The sequence below is a fragment of the Leopardus geoffroyi genome, chromosome A2 (assembly GCF_018350155.1).
Source record: "Leopardus geoffroyi isolate Oge1 chromosome A2, O.geoffroyi_Oge1_pat1.0, whole genome shotgun sequence".
Classification (NCBI taxonomy): domain Eukaryota; kingdom Metazoa; phylum Chordata; class Mammalia; order Carnivora; family Felidae; genus Leopardus; species Leopardus geoffroyi.
The window spans coordinates 114,769,871-114,789,401 of NC_059331.1; the positions used below are offsets into that span (position 1 = coordinate 114,769,871).

At 41.5% G+C, this 19,531-nt stretch overlaps 1 protein-coding gene across 2 annotated transcripts in view; it reads right to left on the reverse strand.

Annotated features, from left to right (window-relative positions):
* Window positions 1-19,531, reverse strand: part of RAPGEF5 (Rap guanine nucleotide exchange factor 5) — a 233,780-nt gene that overhangs the window by 17,700 nt on the left and 196,549 nt on the right. For both annotated transcript variants that reach the window (XM_045495057.1, XM_045495058.1), the window contains 7 exons: window positions 19,189-19,338; window positions 15,148-15,245; window positions 11,843-11,965; window positions 9,448-9,626; window positions 4,028-4,118; window positions 1,841-1,891; window positions 957-1,044 (listed from right to left, as the gene is read on the reverse strand). In XM_045495057.1, coding sequence (XP_045351013.1) covers window positions 957-1,044; window positions 1,841-1,891; window positions 4,028-4,118; window positions 9,448-9,626; window positions 11,843-11,965; window positions 15,148-15,245; window positions 19,189-19,338 — 780 coding nt within the window. The remainder of the gene's footprint in view (window positions 1-956; window positions 1,045-1,840; window positions 1,892-4,027; window positions 4,119-9,447; window positions 9,627-11,842; window positions 11,966-15,147; window positions 15,246-19,188; window positions 19,339-19,531) is intronic.

A 19,531-nucleotide genomic window follows, 5' to 3' on the forward strand; every position in this document is an offset into this window, starting at 1 on the left:
TTTATTGTCAGTGGGGGTAGCAATGGGGGGAGAGGAGGCAGGGAGCCTGGCCAGGCCATCCAACAACACAGTTACTAGGTAACTCATTTCCAGAATCACATTTACGAGTCCAGCTACTGGGGCCAGACCTAGCAGAAGTTACATGCCTCTGAAGGGCACAGGCTATACAAAAGAGTATGCCTATAAAATCCCTTGGGAAGAATCAAAATATGGCCAAAAAAAAAAAAAAAGACCAAATCCCTTTTCCCTGGAAAGCACCTAGGTAGAATATATACTGAATGTTAGCAGAATAGGCCAGTATAAAAAGAACTTCCTTTTAATTAAACCTCTTGGTTTGAAAGAGACCACTGAGATCTCATTAACAAATGTAACTAACATGTTTCAGGATGAATTATTTGGTGCTCTATAGGAGAAGTCAGGGGACTAGCTTGCAGCTGTAACATATTTTCCCAAATGGATTCCATTACTGGAAAAAGAAAGTATGTCCTCCACCAATAATTTTCATCCACTATATTGCCTGTGTTGACCACAGGTATTTCTCACACAGCAGCAGCCAGTCAGGGAGCTCCCTGAAATTTAAGTTGCAAATGTAGAGAGCATGATCACTGTTTGGTTTCTTTATCCCAGCCTTATTCTTGGTTGAATTAAGTGGACGGTAAACTCTAAGAAACTAAGACCATGCTTAGAAGCAGAGCAAAATAAAAACACATGTTTCCAGTCCCAAATTTTGGAAGTCAGGTGAAAATGCTTTATCTCTCGAGTACAATTAAGTATTTCTGGTACCTCAGAAATAATTGAGCATTTGAAAAACAATCACAAGCAAACACAGGTGTAATGTCAAAATTAGTCTCACAAAATACACCTAGAGTCCCCCCCCCCTTTTTTTTTCAGCCCCTCATAGTTAGAATGACACATTTCTGAAGATGGAATTGCACAACATAAAACAAAATTGTTACCTTTAAGCAACAGGGGCATGAATGGGATTTTGGGTGGTTTCATCTTTTTGAAAGCATCTCTGTAGGCTTTGTGATTCAGGGAAGGATCCTGCCAAACCAAGCAGATGACAAAGAGAAAGAAAAATCAATGTGCTACAGAAACAATTCTAAATCCACTTTTGCTATACAATTTGAACATGATTTAGATATTGAGAGGTTCTTCTCAGAACAAAGTAGATAAGGGTTTGCTAGGAGAATAAACTCGCTAAATTAGGGCAAGAAATGTAGGCAATGAACGAAAGTCAACTTATTGGTTTACAATAATGGGAAATGACTGCAAAAGAGAGGCACCTTTTGATTGCCCTATTATTTTCCTCAAATAGGTTTCTTAAGTACAGTTTCCTCTGCATAATTTCTATCATGAGGTAACCCCAAAGTCTTTTGTTAGGTACACTGCAAAGAAACACCTCCCTTATAATGCACAGACAATGCACAGAAAGTAAGAGCACATTGTTTTATTGTGTTCTGAAAAGAAACATTAAAAAAAAAAACCCTAAATCTAAGAAATGGTAGAAAGGAGAAAAAGGAGAAAACAGTAATGCATAAGACACTGACCACACACTCCATTTATACCAGTTAATTCTGTAAGCTTTGAAATGGACTAGGTACTTAAAAATCTTCATTGTCCAAATGAGGTCAAAAGGACCATTCTCACTACCTTCTTCCATGGAGAGGAAGAGGCATTAACTGTCCATTCCTTCATTCCTTAATAAGCAAAGCTACATTTTCATACACAAGTGATGTAGGCTAAGCTACTGGACAACGTGCTGGCCATTACAATCTAGAAGGAAATTTGTTACGATCCATTAATTTGAAGAGTAAGTCCCCTTTGGCTCGCTACTTACTGTTAAACTTTCGAGTTCAGAGAAAAGTTTCTTAAACTTCCCAGGGATTTTCTAAAATCAAACAAACGAAATACAAAAAGGAAAAGGTCAAAGAAGTCAGTTATTTTCAGAGGCACTAGGGGGAACTTTTCCTAAGCTGTGCTGGCATGTGTCCCATTTCTGAGCATAAATACCTCTATCATTTGATTCTACGCCACTTGCTTCTCACTAGGCAATCTTCATCATTCCTTAATGTGACATTCTTTGGGAATGTTGCTCAAGACAGTTTAAAATAATGCACAGCTACATGACTCAGGAATCTAGCTGGTCACACATTCCACACACGGGTGATTTTTTAATACAAACTTGAATTTCAGCTCCATATCCCACCTTCGGCGAATGCTCTGGTCTTCTTATAGAGTCTTGCTGAGTGGGAAATAATATTGGCTGACATTTTTTGTCTAAATGATAGAACTGTGTTTCACAGCAGAGGGCTAAATGGTGAAAGGCCATAAAAACCCTAAGTGATGAAGCCTGCACGTCAGTGGGAAGGAACTACTGAATAGTAAAGAGCAACCACATCAACATCATAGAGGGTAGAAACATATGCCATCCTCCCCAATAAAAATTTGGGCCCAAGCAAGAAGCACCTGGGATTTTCCAGCCTAGCTCTGACACGATTAAGGGAAATACTGGATACCTTCCATACTGACTTAGTAGTGAGTTAGTCTGAATTTGAATTCCGACTCTGCCCCTTTCTAGCTGCGTGGTTTGCTGTGAGTCCCCACTTGCCCTTCTGTGGTCCAAGTGGAGCCGGTCCAAGACCTTCTTCTCGTTTGCCCGGCCCATTATCTACCAGCCACGGCACTAATGAGTGCCCTGTACATGGTAGGCAGTCAACATGTGCATGAAACGCATGCTGTTGGAACTTAATTATTTCTCCTCTCAATTTCTGCAAATCAAAGCTTCTTTCCAGGTTTAATTCAAATTCCACTTTCTTCTGACCCTTGCTGGCCTTTTCCCTCCTGCTCTGATTGACTGTGGCCTTTGTTGGCCATCTCCTTTCATCTCACAATGTGTGTGCAGGTCGTGTTTGCTTAACCAGGGACGGCAGGCCTTTCGTTTCTTTTCTTTTGCACTCCTTTAAGGGGCGGTGACCCTGACCCTCAGGTCACCACCATGCATTCCAATGAAGTATGGCCCCTGAAGCAAAGACAGTGAATCCCCGTTATTCAGAGCTCTGAGCTGAGATCTAACGTAAGAAAAAGCTAGCTGGCCTAGGTTGTAGGAGTTTGAATCAGGGGACCATCAGAATGGAGTAGTGACAGGAGCTGAATCAGAGAGGGCTGGAGAGAAACTGAGACCACAGGAGTCACATGGAGCTCAGGGTCATAAGGGAGAAAGAAGCCTGAATGGTTAAAGAGAAAAAGATGAGGGAGAGAAAAGGTGCATGCAGTGCGGTAGACAGTCAGTAGGGAACAGAGAGGCAGAGAAAGAAACAAAAGTCCAAAAAGAAGGTGATGGGGCCCGGGGAGAGGCTGAGAGCCCTGTATCTGTGCCTAGACACATTTAGGGGCATCTCGGTTTCAGTTCTTTTCTCATAGGCCCATTATAGTCTGCGGTTCAGAACTTGGACTAACTTGAGTGGGCCTCTCCACCTTAGAACCGGAATGGCCATTATCACACAACACTGACAGAGGCAGAGCCCTGACTTGTGAAGCCTGAAACATACTACTTTGCGGGCCCCTCTTTGGAAAAAAGAATACAACATTACTTTATGTCTGCAAATTTTACAAAGATACACATCCTCCACTGAACACAATGCCAGGGGCAATGCAAGAGAAAGGACCAGAAGCTTAAATTCATTAGCATCTCAACAAATCTGCTCTGGACATATGTCATCACTTCGAAAGGACTAGCATGGGACTGTAACCACACTATCATGGCAGCAGGGCAGAAAACAAATATGCATGTGTGTACAATTTATGTTCTATTATATATATAATAGAACCATCCTGAAGACCATGTGATCAAAATAGTTCTACTTGACACATTCATTTTTAACATTTTTTTTGAGTGGTACTTAACCTCATTTAAACCATTTAAGTCAATGTATTTTAAATAAAGGCCTTTTGTTGGCATGTTTCCCCTTCAGTTTTATTTGTCCCTATCCCACTTCCCCCTTTCATGTGGGCCCCCAAGGCTCACCTCCCAGGTCTGCGACAGCCGACTCACAGAAGCAGTGTTGAGACCCATCACAATAGCAAAGAAAGAATTCAGGTTTCTCTGGGCTTTGCAGCTATGGAATAAAAGAAAGTACAAGGTACTTGGAGCAACGTGCTTTTGCCAGAAGGCCACAAAAGATAAAGCCCAAAAGACTGTCCTAGGCCACAGAGTTCAATGTCCAGGGCAGGGCTGAACTCTGCCCCATGGCCAACACACATTGACCGCCCCTATGGATGGGGAGTGGTATCCCCTCCACTGTTCCTAAAACAGGGGACAGATTCCAAATGTTTGGGCTTATCCTTACCTCTAGGGAAAGATCTGTGCTCCTGACGCCCCCTAGACGCCTCAAAAGATTCCTCCTTTTAAAATATCTATTTTGGATGACGCATTTAAAATTTCAACTGAAAACTCATGAATTCGTGTTTCTTTATATATAGCAAACTCTCATTATAACAGCTCTCTTGTCCATCTCTTTAATCAGGATGCAGTCTTTATGTTTTGACAGACAAGCCCCTCCCACCTCAGTGGTCCAAGCTTCCCCTCCCATGACATTCAGATGCATTTTCCTTGCTATCAACAAAATAGCTACTGTATTACATATCTATATAAAACATGGCATGTATCATGGGGGATACTGTCCCACATTTCTCATTTAGAGAAAAAAAGGAGGAAAAAACGCAAAATAAAATCACATTGAGCTCCATTCACTCTGTAAGCTTATCTGTTCTGCATAACGTCAGTCATGCCCTTCAACCTAATTGGTTAAAATTCCACTAACTCTCAAAACCCCCAGAGGGGGCTTGGTCTCCCAGTTCAGCCAGGACAGCCTGCGAGTTGCGGACACTCCTTTTTCTGGGGTGCATTAAAAAAACACTTCTCTGAGACTAGTTTTTAAAATTAAGAAATCACTCTGATTTGATAAATATGAAGAAATATGAAAATGCTCAACAGTAAGCCAGTGCATAAAAACTACCTGGTGTATAATAACTTAGCTTGTACCAGATGCTGTCTCTCCCATCACATCTTCACCAATATCTTAGATGGAACTTGGGAACAGTGTATATATAACTCTGTATCCGGCTTCTTCAATTATACTCTGATACAGTATATATTATGAATTCTTCCCTATCATCAATGGTTCTATAACTTCATCAAAAATATATTTCATGATGTGTTTACTTATTGCCCTATTATTGACATTTAAGTTATTCTCAATTCAATACAGAATGCAACAATGAGTATCCCTGTGTATAAAATTTTCAACTGTATTTATAGGTTTTTTGTTGTTGTTGTTGTTGTTGCTGTTGTTGTTTTTGTTTTGAGAGAGAGAGAGAGCATGTGCACAGGCAGGAGAAGGGTGGAGAGAGAGGGGAGAGAGAATCCCAAGCAGGCTCCAAGTTCTGTGTTGAGCCTGATGCAGGGCTTGATTTCATGACCTCACTGAAATCAAGAGTTGGATGCTTAACCAACTGAGCCTCCCAGGTGCCCCTATCTATCGTTTTTTTTTTTCAATATATGAAATTTATTGTCAAATTGGTTTCCATACAACACCCAGTGCTCATCCCAAAAGGTACCCTCCTCAATACCCATCACCCACCTATCGTTCTTTTAATTAAGTTAGACTTCCAGTCATTACATGATTGGTCAAAAGCTATCCTTGAACTTAAAGGTTCTGGTAAAAACTGTCCCCAGAAACTGTACTGCTTTCCAGTGACACAGACTGGGTATAAAAGTATCTAGTTTAGAACCAGAAGAATGCTTGGGGTTGTGGCAGGACCCCCATGGGGTTGTGTATGTGGGGCACATACACAGCTGCGTGTGCCCTGGCAGGTCCTCCCTAAGTGGCCTGCTCCTAGTCCCAGCCCCATGGGCTAGATACTGCCCAATATAGCTGTGCCTGGGCTCCAGGGCAGAGAAGGTCAATCGGGGAGCATTTCGAAGTTCTATCCCCATTAATTGTGGAACCTGGAAAGGTGCTGCTGTCTCCATACCTAGGGTCCAGAATATGTGGGGTGGACACATTCCTGCAGGACCCCCCACTGCTGGGTCTCCATCGGCCCAGTGCCTGCAGTTAGAGGGGAGGCAAGAGGACTCAAGACTCAGTCTGATTGGTCACTTCATCCGGTTTCTGCCACCATTCTCCTGGGTGAACGCTATTTGGTATATTCCATGATAAACAAATAAAGATGCCTTCTGGTCAATGATTTAGAAATCCACCTGTTTTTGTAAATCATTGGTGACTAAAGGCATCAATACTTTGACTCTGCTTCCCTTCTGTCATCCACTTCCCTCAGTCTACCCTTTCTGTTTCATCACACCCCTGGAAAGTTCACACCAGCCAGGACAGACTTGAGTCAGCTCCATTCCTCTCTCTCGCTTTTTAAAGATTTAAGTAATCTCTACAGCCAACGTGGGGCTCAAACTTACAACCCTGAGATCAAGAGATCAAGAGTATGCTCTATCAACTGAGTTAGCCAGGCATACCCCCTTCTTTTTCAGTCAGCTCATCTCTTGAAGTGTTGATTTGAGGTGAGAGGCTCCTGTGGTCAGCAAGAACTCTCCAGCCCCTACATCACAGCACGTCAGCTGGAGGCTCTTGCTTACTCCCAGGTCCTCTCACATTCCCAGGCTCCACGGTTCTGTGATTCCTCACTAGACATTAAGTTCCTTATGGCTTGAGTATGTACGTATTTCATTTTTATATTCTGCCCGTCACTGGAAAGCCTTGTAGACAGGCAGCTTTTCACACAGCACTTTCTGGAGGTGAAAACAAGACTCTTGGGGGAAATGGTTTTATCGTTATTCATTATAAAAAGGTTTATTGTTCCTCATTTTATTCAACACCATTTATCTATCTGCAATCTTAGATAGAATTCTCATCTTTTTATCTTTAGCTCCCATAAACAATTGTCTTCTTTTTAAGTCATCCTTACAATAATAATTTTAAAAAAAGCACATATAACTAATGTCTGAACCTATAAGTAGAAAAAATGATTTCTCTAGAAGACAAATTGATACAGTACCAACGTTGGATACCAATCCAGTCTGGAATCCTTTGTTACCCAGGTTCATTCATTCCATGATGAGAATAGACTGACACTGAAACATTCCAGTTTAGCAAACATTCCTTTGTCTGTGTGAGGAAATAAACTCCACTCAAACCACAGAAGTGGGGGATGGGGTTGGTGAGAAGGAAGGGAAACATGAATATGCAAATAGATGCCTTAGGCAGGGGAGACACTTCATGATCATGGAAATTACTGTTTTCCCTTGGTTATTCCTACTAGTGTGATTATGAGGAATTTAACTTTATGTTTCTGTTGGCATTCTATTCCATAGGCTGGGGACAGAGAGACCAGTACAGTAAATAATTCAAGAGCATGGGGCCATAAGGAGAAGATGTGAATATATTTCATTTCCCTGAGGATAGATATAATCTTATACTGGAACTAAGCTGTGTGGTGTCATTTTACTCCTTGGGACATTAACATCCCGTTTCTCCAAGTAACTGGCATTTATAAGAAAGCTTTTGATCCAAAAGAGCCTCACCTTTATGAATTGCACAGGCTGTTTGGAATACACTGGCCAAATCAAAAAAAGGAACTTTCACCATAAAAACCATCCAAGATGTAGGCGTCTCTGTTATTTCTCTCTCCTCCCATTCTCAGTAACACCAAACACCAGGCTAGGTACTTCCATCATCTCTTGCTGGGTGAACAAAATATCATGCCTGTGGGGTCTCTTTGCCTACGGTTCAGTCTATGTGCTACTTCCAGATCAACCTTCCTGGGGGACAGCTCTGCTCCTATGGGTCTCTTGCACAGACACTTGGTAATGAATCCCTGTCTTCTCAGTTCAGTCCAAACTCTTTGACCTGAAATTCAACATCCTTCACAGTTTGGTTTTATCTTCCTTTGCAGATCAACCTCCTGCTCTCCCACACCTTTCTTACAAATACCCCTCCACTCTGGCCAAAGTGGATGAGGTTCCTTTCCTTGACCATATGTGGTCTGCCTCCAGTGAGCCCCTCTAACACCCTCTTCCAGTGAGGTTCACCTCCATGGAGAGTGTGAACTGTTGGCATCTTATCTGTCCAGTTCACCCAGATTTCAAATACAGACTTGAATGCTACTTTCTTCATGAATGTTTTTCCAATCTTCCTTTTCCACATTGTTGGCCTAAGAGCTTCCCTTCCTCTAAGGCCCCCAACAGAACTTGATCTTGGAACAGGGCACCCCCCCCCCCCTTCTCTTCTGCACATTAGCCATTTTAATTCTCAAAGCATCCTTTCCAGCACATTGCAGACTCCTCGAAGCCAGGGATTGTGCACAGGGTCAGTGCAGCATGGATCTGCACATGTAATGAATGATCAATATATAGTTCCTGAACGCATTACAGGACATATACTCCAAAACGGTGTGATGTAAAAACTATTTTCGGAGACAAAGGAGAAATAAGATGGGAGGCAGAGGGAACTGGGCAAGATTCTGATTCATGCTGCCTACTTCTGTTGGAATCTGCCTCAAGAGCAGTCTCAAGATACGAACCTGGTATTTGAAGAGATGCTCCCAGCAAGTTACTCAAATGTCATTCAACTAACCTTTACTGAGTCACTGCTATTTACCAAGTTCTGCCCCAGACATCTCAGGTACAATGTTTGCTTAGCAATGGTCCCTGCCCTCTGGAGGCTAACCCAGCCAAGTGAAGGGATTCTACCTAAACACAGAAGTTAAAAAATGTAATAAAGAAGCTAAAAGCGAAGAAGCATGTGTGTGAGGGAGAGTGGGATAGGGAATGGCTGATCCTGCATTTGAAAGTCAGGGATGACTTCAGGAAGGAAGCAACATTTGACCTAGGTCTTAGGAATGGCAGCCATTTGTAGGGTGGAAGGGGTCATTCTGGCTGAGCCAACAACACATGTCCAGGTTTGGAGGATGGTGTGTATGGGATAGACAGCCATTCACAGTGGCTGCACCCAGGGGGTGCGGCTCAGAGGTCAGGTGGGACTGACCAGTGCAGGGCCTGCTAAAGAGTTCGCCAAGTTCACACCATGGGCATCAAGCAGTCAAGAGCAGAATCCTCAAATGCACCTCATTTGCAATGATTCTCCCTGCTCACATCACCTTCCCCGTTGTCCCAGGATGGAGCATGTGGGCGCTGTGCTGCCTGCTTAATCATCCTGCAGCACAGAGCAGACTGCTTTAGGCCGGTGTTTTGACACTGTACAGCAGGAATACTTCAAATGCAAAGACATAAATATTCAAGAAGAGACCTTTTCCATTATTTGGTCACTTAACTCAGTATTATACGTTTACCTCCTAACCCTTCTTATCATCACAAGGAAAAAAATGTACTCTCTCAAGGAGACGAGAGGAATTATGCTTTTCAGCGCCAGAACTCACTGCGCAGCGATTTTGATGAATTTCTTCACCAGCTGCACTCGCTTGCCCAGCTGGCCGCAGAGCAGAATCTCCGTGGCCACCCACAGCTGGACTTCATTGCATCTCTGAAGCAGAAGGCTGAGGTTCACGGTGTGCTCCCCGCTTCCTTGTCGGCTGAACGTGAAGTAGATCAGCTCTTGCTGAAAGACGGATTCGTACCAGCATTTATTTTTAGCACAAACACAAGTTGATACAAAAGTTAGTTCATTTTTCAGAGCTACTTCAGGTAGCAGCTCTCACAGCATCACAGGTCTTGAGAATAATAACAATATATTCAATTTGAAACAACGGAGTTTTAGAGAGATCAACAACGTAGTTTTAGAGAGATCTTATTAAATAATGTTCACCTGGAATCTGCCCATAAATGTTATTTTTAGAATGTGCAGATGATGCCTTTTTACATGAAAATCTAGTAAGTTCTAAAGTTTAAATCATAGGCTGAATCAAATCCAAACTTCCTGAACTCGCTCTATCGGCAAAAACAAGGGAAATGTTTGTCACTAGTATTTGTTAAGATGCACATTAAACTCTCACAGGTAGAGTCTTCTGACAAGGTTCTCAAATTTTAGTGTGAATCAGACACCTAGAGGTCTGTTAAAGCAGATGGTTGGGCCCATCCTCTAAATTTTCTGATTCAGTATGTCTGTGGTAGGGCCAAAACCCTGCATTTATAACAAGTTCCCATGTGGGGCTGATGATGTTGGTCTGGGTACCCACTCTTTGAGAACCACGGATATAAGATATAGTAAAATCATATACATAAAGAGAATGATAAGATGACGGCAACGTCCAAAATTTACAAAACTGAGTTAAAACCAGCAACTATTTATAGAGACTGACCATGTGCAGAGGAACAGGGAGATTTCCCTGCAGGGAAAGGAACAGGGATGCAGAGAGAAACAGGGGTGCGTCTGCACTGTGTGTTTTGCAGAAGTAAGGCCAGTTCTCACACTGAGTAAGCAGTACAAGCAGGGACATGTCCTATTCTATTAACATTTCCAAAGGCACAAATCATTTAGCTTGAATGAGTTCACTACTTGCTCAAACTTAAATCATAGGGGCACCTGGGTGGCTCAATCAGTTAAGTGCCTGACTCTTGATTCTGGCTCAGGTTATGGTCTCACAGGTTGTGGGTTCGAGCCCTGCATCGGGCCCTGCACTGACGTGTGGAGCCTGCTTGAGATTGATTCTCTGTCTCCCTCTCTCTCTCGCTCTGCCCCTCCCCTGCTCACGTGCGTGCACAGGTGCACGTTCTCTCTCGCATGCGCGCAAAATAAAATTTAGATGACAATAATGTTGGAATTGTTTTTAACGAGAAAATATGAAGACATTTAAAAGACATTCCAAAATGAAAGTGAAGCTCAAGTCCTCAAGTTGCGCTAGTTTCCTCAGAAGGAAAGGCTGTTTTGTAATGAAACATTTTACTACATGGCAAAGCAAATGCAACATATGGTTGCAGAGGGCTGTCTCATTTTTCATCTCCTGATTCCTGTGAGCCTTTTCCACTGGCTACATTTATTCCTTAATTGTCAGTAACATTTTGCCCCTACTATTTTATAAATGTTTAAGCTGTCTTTTAAAGGGAGGGTTGATGAACATAAAAATTTGAAATATATCTCAAAGTTTTCAAGAAAGTACTTTATGTCCTGTAGCATAATCTAAATTTATAGAATGTTTTTGAGTAAAAGAATGGCTGTATGTGTATGTAGGTAAGTACATAAATATGGTTCTTGTATACATACAGTCGACTTTACAGAAAAAATAAAAGGATCAGTATTAAAGTCATCAAATGTAAAATGGCTCTTCAACCCCCTTAGAGCTTCATAAACATGCAAAGACATATATATCCATACATATAAAAACATAGCATATTTATACTACAGTACACGTATGGTTATATAAGGAACAAATAAAGCATGATCATGTATTCTGATTTTCCTAGGTTTCTGTCAGTCTTTCAGTATATTTAAAGTCCCCACTGGGGCACCTGGGTGGCGCAGTCGGTTAAGCGTCCGACTTCAGCCAGGTCACGATCTCGCGGTCCGTGAGTTCAAGCCCTGCGTCGGGCTCTGGGCTGATGGCTCAGAGCCTGGAGCCTGTTTCCGATTCTGTGTCTCCCTCTCTCTCTGCCCCTCCCCCATTCATGCTCTGTCTCTCTCTGTCCCAAAAATAAATAAACGTTGGAAAAAAAAAAAAAAAAAGTCCCCAGATATCTCTGGGCTATGGTATCCTAAGCATAACTGCATCACCAGATGATGGATCTTCTTGAAACCTAGCCACACACAAATATTCTCCGAAGAAGAATTCACAGTGAAATAAAACTACCATTTATTTTATCTTTTCACTACTCACTTACCTCATGGATTGAATTGAAGAGACTCCAATCAAAATTCATTAATTCCAGAGCAAGATCCCAAGTGTTCATTCCCAAAATCCTCATCGACCTTTGCTGTGATTCCTCATTTTCTGCAAATGGGTTCTAAACCAACAGACAGAAGCAAAAGGACCCTCAGCAATTCCCAAATGTTTGGCACTGAACTGGCTGGCCACAGAAAGGCACTAGAAACCCAGATTGGGAAAGGCATCTTGTCTGGGTACACTTAATATTTTCCCTAGTCTGTTCATCTTTGGTAAGATGCAACCAAATTGGGAAACAGCCTTGGAAACAGTAGAATGTGATCAATGATACTTCACTGAGTTAGCCTGCCCCTCCCCCCTGACACACACACATACACACATACACACACACGCGCACACACGCACATGCGCACGCATCTACAAATCTGATTATAAAACACTGCCCCAGCAGACAGCATAATGAAAGCGAAAGCCCTGAAATCACTTTGGCTTCTGGTAAGAATTAATGTGCCAGCAGGTTAGTATAAAAACAAACAAAAGAAATGTCATGGTGCACTTCAATAAAGACAGACATGGCTTTTACAGGAAATATGTTTAACAAGCCTCATCCCAGACACACATTTACAAGTTTTATTAAAATGCCTGTGGAAAGCGATACAAATTTAAACAAGAAATAAAAAAATAAATGTTACTTCATTTACACCCCATGGTAGATGATTATTTTAAGGATCTGTTGCTTTCCCTACACAAATAGGTATGAGTCTGGTAATACTGTTTCCTTAAAATCTGGCATGAAATTATTAAATGCCACCACAACTTTAAATCTTTGGACACTGTTAAATTTATTAAAAGTTATTTGGCATCTTTTCAAAATATTTGATATTTTCTAAATAAAATGTAAATTCTCCAGGGGCATCTTGGCCGGCTCAGTCAGTACGACATGTGATCTCATCAGGGTCGTGAGTTTGAGCCCCATGTTGGGGTTAGAGTTTACTTAAAAAAAACACACAATTTGAATAGCTAATGATGTTAAAATTGTTAATGACTTGGGAAAAAAAAGAATGGGACTTTGCAAAATTTAAGGACATGACAGGACGAAGGGAATTCAGATTGTAAACATTAATTCCTATTTAAAAACTGCAAAATTATTGGCATTTTACAAGGTTTACTGTTAGGAAAAGGTTTCCTAATTTGAAAAAAAAAAACAAATGACAAACGACTTTCAGAGAGCTTTTCCACAGATGTGATTCTCTTCAGAGCAGGGCAAGGTTCAAATTGTGCCCGTAGGCCAGAGCGGGACACAGCGTGGTACTTGATGAGGGCGGACTGAGAAAATGCATGCAAATACTGAGGTGCTGAGAGAGGGAAGCCCACCTTTCTCAGGGCCTGATTAGTCTGGAATCAGCCAGATGCCACGCTACACTGTAGGCATTCACAGGGAGAGCCAAGAGCTGGGAAATAACATAAATCTCGGCATACTAATTTGGAGATTTGGCTTTTTATTCCTCCTCCTTCCTCCCTAAATGCATCCCTCACCCTGGTACTGCCCTCTCGTTGCCCAAGGCTGTCCACAGCCCTCTCCAAGAAACACTTTCTATTTCTCTATCCCACTCATTCAGGGCTCTAACTCCTGCTCTCCAAGAAGATTAATCAATATGTAAACATAGTGCATGCTAGTGGCTCCACATGTTATCCTACCCTTATTAATATTCCGTTTCAACTGAACTCTTTTGGGGATAAAATGCTGAAAGCTGGGGTTCCGACAGGGCAATTTTAGGTGGTGCACAGAGGTGGTGGTGGGAAACATGAGGGCAAGATGGCACCTGGCTCATCTCGGAACATACTTCAGAGTGAGCACCCACTTATTCCACTAAGACATTGCTCAGGCCTGCCTCCCACTCTTCTGAAGCTGGCTCTGGCCCATGGTGGGAGACAGCTCTAGGTGTGCATGGCAGGGAACTGCAGCCAAGTCTATGGGGAGCACGAGGAAGAAGGGCATGGGAGACAGGGTGTAGGTCTCCTTCGTCACCAGGAGCTCCACAGCAGCCGCAGGGTAGATGGTCCTCCTTTACAGTGAGGACTAAAGTCAAGCCAATCTCATTATCTACTCAAGGATGCTGTGCAGCATTGTGTTTGTCACAGTTCATTGACAGAATTACATCATGTACAGACACAGGACCCGCGACCTGCTGAAGGACACTCAGAAGTGGAAAGACCCTAGTAAGACAAAAGTTTTCCTTTCCTTTGCTCCCTCACCACCTACAAAGGAAAGGCATGTGTAATAGCTTCAGAGCCAAATATAACTGGAGTCCTAGCACTTTCCCTTCCTTGGCTGTAGGAAGTGAGAGTAAGTTACTCAGCCTCTCTGAATGTCACAGGATTATTGACAATGTTACATGAGATACTGTATGTAAACTACTCAGCACCTGTCTGGTACTATGTGCAAAAACTATGATTAATATTATGGTAGGTTGATACTTGTAGGTAATTTCACATAAAATATTTCTATTATAAGCAGTTTTGGTTAACCAATATGGTATATACATTCCTCAATTATACATACAACAGGAGTCAGCTAGAAAGAACCAGCTTAGTGATGGCTCCTTGAAGTAGACTGAGACCAAGAGTCTAGATGATACCACCACAGTCTGGCAGAGCCTGTCTTTTATGGGTGATGGATCCGAGGCCTGATCCTACCATGCAGAAAGCAACCATAACACTGAGGGTTTTAGGAACATAACGACAAATCATCTGCTTAGGCATAAATGTGCTTAAGTTTGAAATGAAAATAACTTACAGAGTGGGTTCTACGTTTCTTCAAACTCTTACTCCTCATCTATATCCAAAGTACCATTGTTAGGAGCCTACCTTACATGGGGAAGGCTGATAATCTACCTTTTCTTCCAGGAAAGGGTACACTCAAAGTGCACCAAATGGACTGAAACAAGGATATGGAGTCTCTTTCTCCTTAAATCTGCACAGGGTACATTTCTCAGCCTAATCTCCACATACCCACCCAAAAAGAAGAAATAGAATTAAGATTCTGTTGGAGAGGAGGGTCACTTCTTTCATATCCCTTGTTTCAGGGGCCCAGAGAGAAGCAGGGTTTGACTTCAGAAGGGTTTAGGATTCCTGAAGTTGTACTTGCCTTGGATTTGCAAAAGCAGTGTTATTTGACAAGTGTATTGTTGGCCAGGGGAGGGGGTGGTTCAATGCACTTTTATAACATGTATTACAAACATACAAAAAAATATGATTTCAGTGTGCCATTTGTGTTTCAAGTAAAAGGCTCAAAGTCCTTACCAAAGTGTCAGCCAGGTCTTTCCGGTAGACATATATCCGACCAGATGCTTCAAGGGATTTGGAGATGGCCAAGTCATTTGGCTGAAGTTCATGTTTTTCTTTATTAAAAAAAGAGGGAGAGAGATTAGACACACAAGAACAGTGGTAGGCATACACAGTATATCTAAAAAGTGAAAACTGCCAAAGAAAAATATTTAAAAGCAAACAATATAGATTTAATTCAGTTCTGCATATTCTGTGCAATGGCACCAATGGGAGCATGGACATCACTGCTCACCTTCCATAAAGTGGAAACCTCTTATCATTCCTTCTTATAATTTTCAGTCATTCTTTAAATACAGACCAGTTTAGGGAAGAAAAAGTAAAATTCACTCATAATCCCATCACTCTGAGATAACCATATAAAGGCTATTTTGATAACACTTGGGTCTATTTTTGTTCTGATCTTCACATAAATGTGTATAACCAATACCCACACACATATATAATTGCAATTATTTATACATATGTGTTCAAAATTAGTATGGATACATACACACATATACATTTATAATTATTCTATATCTGGCTTTATATTCTGATTTTGCTATAAGCACTTACTATAACCACTTGTCAAAAATATTTAGGTATGTCATGTTTAATTGGTATATAACAGTCCATTATACCATCATTTCATCTTTCCTCTATTGTTGACCAATTTAATAGTTTTCAATATTTTTGTTATATAAATTAGATGGCAAGATATATGTAAATACTGGCACAGGGTGTGGCACATAACAAGGGCTTGATAAATGGGATCTATTATTATAGCAGTCATATACTCCTAAAGTCAACATCCTTATGCATAAATTTTTGGCTGCTTATAGATGATTGTTTAAAGATAGATTGCCAGTAATGGAATTACTAAATCAAAGGGAATGAATATTTTTTAAAGTTGCTGATACAGGGGCGCTCGGGTGGCTCAGTCAGTTAAACGTCCAACTTTAGCTGAGATCATGATTTCATGGTTCTTGCGTATCGGGCTCTGCACTGACAGCACAGGGCCTGCTTGGGATTCTGTCTCCCTCTCTCTCTGCCCCTCTCCACCTCAAAATAAATAAACTTAAGAAAAAATAAAGTTTCTGATACAAACTGCCCAATGGCTTTTGAATTCTTACACACTGATCAACACTGATCATTACTGGTGTTAAGTCTGCTATTCAGCTAAAACCAAAACTAGATTCTCAGTTTATTTTGTATTTCTTGACTACTAGTAAAGTGGAGTATTTTTCATATTTCCCTTATTACAAACTGTTCCTGTCCTTCAGTCATGTTTCTACCATCACTGGAGCTCTCTTATAACACAAAAGCCTTCTTCATAGAAAAAAGTCCTCCTCGTAACTACAAATTACAGATGGGAATTGACTAAGCCAATCTTCGAGTTCAGTGCACTTAAACATAATCAGCTTCTAAGTCAGCCTTTTCGTTACCAGCACGGTGGGGGAATGCAATATTCCACATACGTTTTTCTAGATAACTTAATCAGTTCAAAGGCCAAATTTTGTTTTGAACATTTCTGCTTAATACAGAGTACACAAATGATAATCCAATATATTCTTTATGGCCCAGCATTATAAAGATCAATAGCACTTTCATGTCAGGCTGCTGACGAGCGTGGTAAATGGTCCCACTTGGCTGGCCTCTCAAGTTCTTCTGTCTCCCTCTTCCTCCGGCTGCAGTTTCTTACAACCTGTGTGTTCCTATGTCCACCTTATATCTGGATTTATGAGAGCCATTCTGCACTTGCTACGGAGTCAAATGCCATGGCTTTCTGATAGTAACTTTTCCATTTCCTGAGAAATATTTTTTTTTCTTATTTTCAGGTTTGTCACTATACTATAAAAGATTAAGGGTCACAGAATTTTAAGCTCTGAATAACTAGGTAGGCAGATTTCTGTTACTACATACATATACCTTTCTCTAGGTACAAAATGACCCTGAAAGCTAGGAGGATAACAGCACTAGTCTTTTTAGAAAAATCCACAAAACCTACAACATTGCAACGTTTTTAAACTTCTTTTGACAAAAGAAAGTAAGAGTAGATCTCATTGTCATTTCATTTTGAAGTAGCGTTTAAAACAGTATTCACTGGGGCGCCTGGGTGGCGCAGTCGGTTAAGCATCCGACTTCAGCCAGGTCACGATCTCGCGGTCCGTGAGTTCGAGCCCCACGTCGGGCTCTGGGCTGATGGCTCAGAGCCTGGAGCCTGTTTCCGATTCTGTGTCTCCCTCTCTCTCTGCCCCTCCCCCGTTCATGCTCTGTCTCTCTCTGTCCCAAAAATAAATAAACGTTGAAAAAAAAAAAAATTTTAAAACAGTATTCACTGAAAATCAGGGAACTAGAGCAAGGAATATATTAAACTCTTCCCCCCTGCTTTTTCATAAAGCATTATTGTTTGGAGAATATTAAGCTACAGGCAGAAAGGTTCTTAACAGACAAAAGTACTAACTGATGGAAAATGATGGCACAGTTCCACATCTGTGGGATAACTCAAGAGATAAGCTGATATTTCTAGCGAAGATTAGCACTGAGTCTATACACATTACGACGACACTGGCCTCCCTGATGAATCTAATTTAATAGAGTGTAAAAATGGTATTTCATGGCCATCAAATAGATACTGAGTATTCAAAGAGCTACTCATTACTTCCCAGATTCACGTGTGGCCCTGGGTTGACTGTGAGTCACCCCCAAGGGAGATGGGTCTCAGTTGTGCTACCAAGTTCCTTCAGGGTCCTTCCTCCTGCAGAACGGGGACCTGGTGACTACTTTCTGTAATGGTACTGTCTTGAGGGAAGCTCAATACTGTCTGGAATAATTTAATATTTTTGGTCATTTAAAATGAAACATAATACACATTTATCACATCTATCTGGAATGCCTGAAATATTTTATTAAAAATTCGACCACTCTCCGATTAAAGTTCATGTAGTCCAGATGTTTCTCCCCCTTTTGCTCTTTTTCTCTAGATAATGTTTTGATGATGGGATGCACAATGAGGGCCCCTTGAGAGGGAAGGAGAGACTCTCATTAGGCCCAGGCAGAAGGCTATATTGGTTCGCATATGTAATCCACTAGCTTGTAGGACCATTTTACCTGCTTCTGAGTAACAAAGCAATAGAAGATTCTGTCACAGCAATGCTGTAACACCAGGTTAAACTCTGACATTCTTGTCTTTCCTCTAGGATGATAACAAAGGGTAAACAGGAATGCCAGTTATCTGCTCCCCCTCTCCCTCCGGCCCTATCTCTGGCTGATTAGTTCACAGAGTACTTCCATTTTTCAACTACTGATGCTAAGTCACTTTCTTTTTATTTTTCTCAGGGTTAATGAGATATTAAATAAAGACTGTAAGCCAGATAGGGGGCCAGCAACATCGAGATCTGACCGGCCCCAGTGAAAATGGAGGGGTCTGTTCAGGTCACGTAGATCGATAGTGTGAGCTTGTAATCTCTGTGATCTTATTCAAAACAGACAATAAACCATTCTCTGAGGATAAATAAGGCCCAACAGAAGGAAAAGCTATAACCAGACCTCACTCCCCACGTCCACCTGAAGGAACATTGCCTGGGAGCTTTCAGCTTAGTGTGGGTTTTATTTCCTTCAACAGGGAGTCTTTTTAAGTATTAAACTGTCAGCCAGCAATATGACTAGGCTGTCTTTCTTTTTCCTTCCTAAAGTAATTTCATCCTTTAGCAATTTCCCAAGTTAATTTAAATATGAAAATAGAAGGCTTATCTAGAGTATAAAATATGAAAAGCTTTATATTTCACAACAGTGGCATGCCTCTTTATTCAGTTCTTGGGGAGGAAATTCAGTATCCAACAGTACCCCACCGTTGTCATGGAAACACCTCTGGTAGGCGGCTTCTTATTGTTACTGTGGTCATCCAGCTGCGGACCCAGAAGGGGCAAGCTGCACACTCACTCTATAAAAATGTCGACTCTCCTTTCAGAGGAGATCCAGGGAAAGATTAACATTCCAGGACATGAAATCGTTTACCCCCAGAGAATGCGACGGCCACCAGAGCCAGATCCTCTTCTGCGTGCTGGATCTTTTCTGCCACAACTTTCAGGATCTCATGTGCTGTACTGGAAACTTTTGCCTTCACACTTACGTAGGAGTGCTCTGTTATATACACATGGCAAAAAACTGCACACAACAAAAGAAGGGTTAGTAAACAGATAACTGTAGTCAGGTACAGACTTTTTTCAAGTGAAGTCATCTACCTTACTATTCTCTTTGGTAGCAAACATACAGAACTAGATTTACATATTTATGTCTGCACCCAAGTGCCTGAAGGCATACATATATAAATGTGTGCTTGCACACACATGAGATGCAG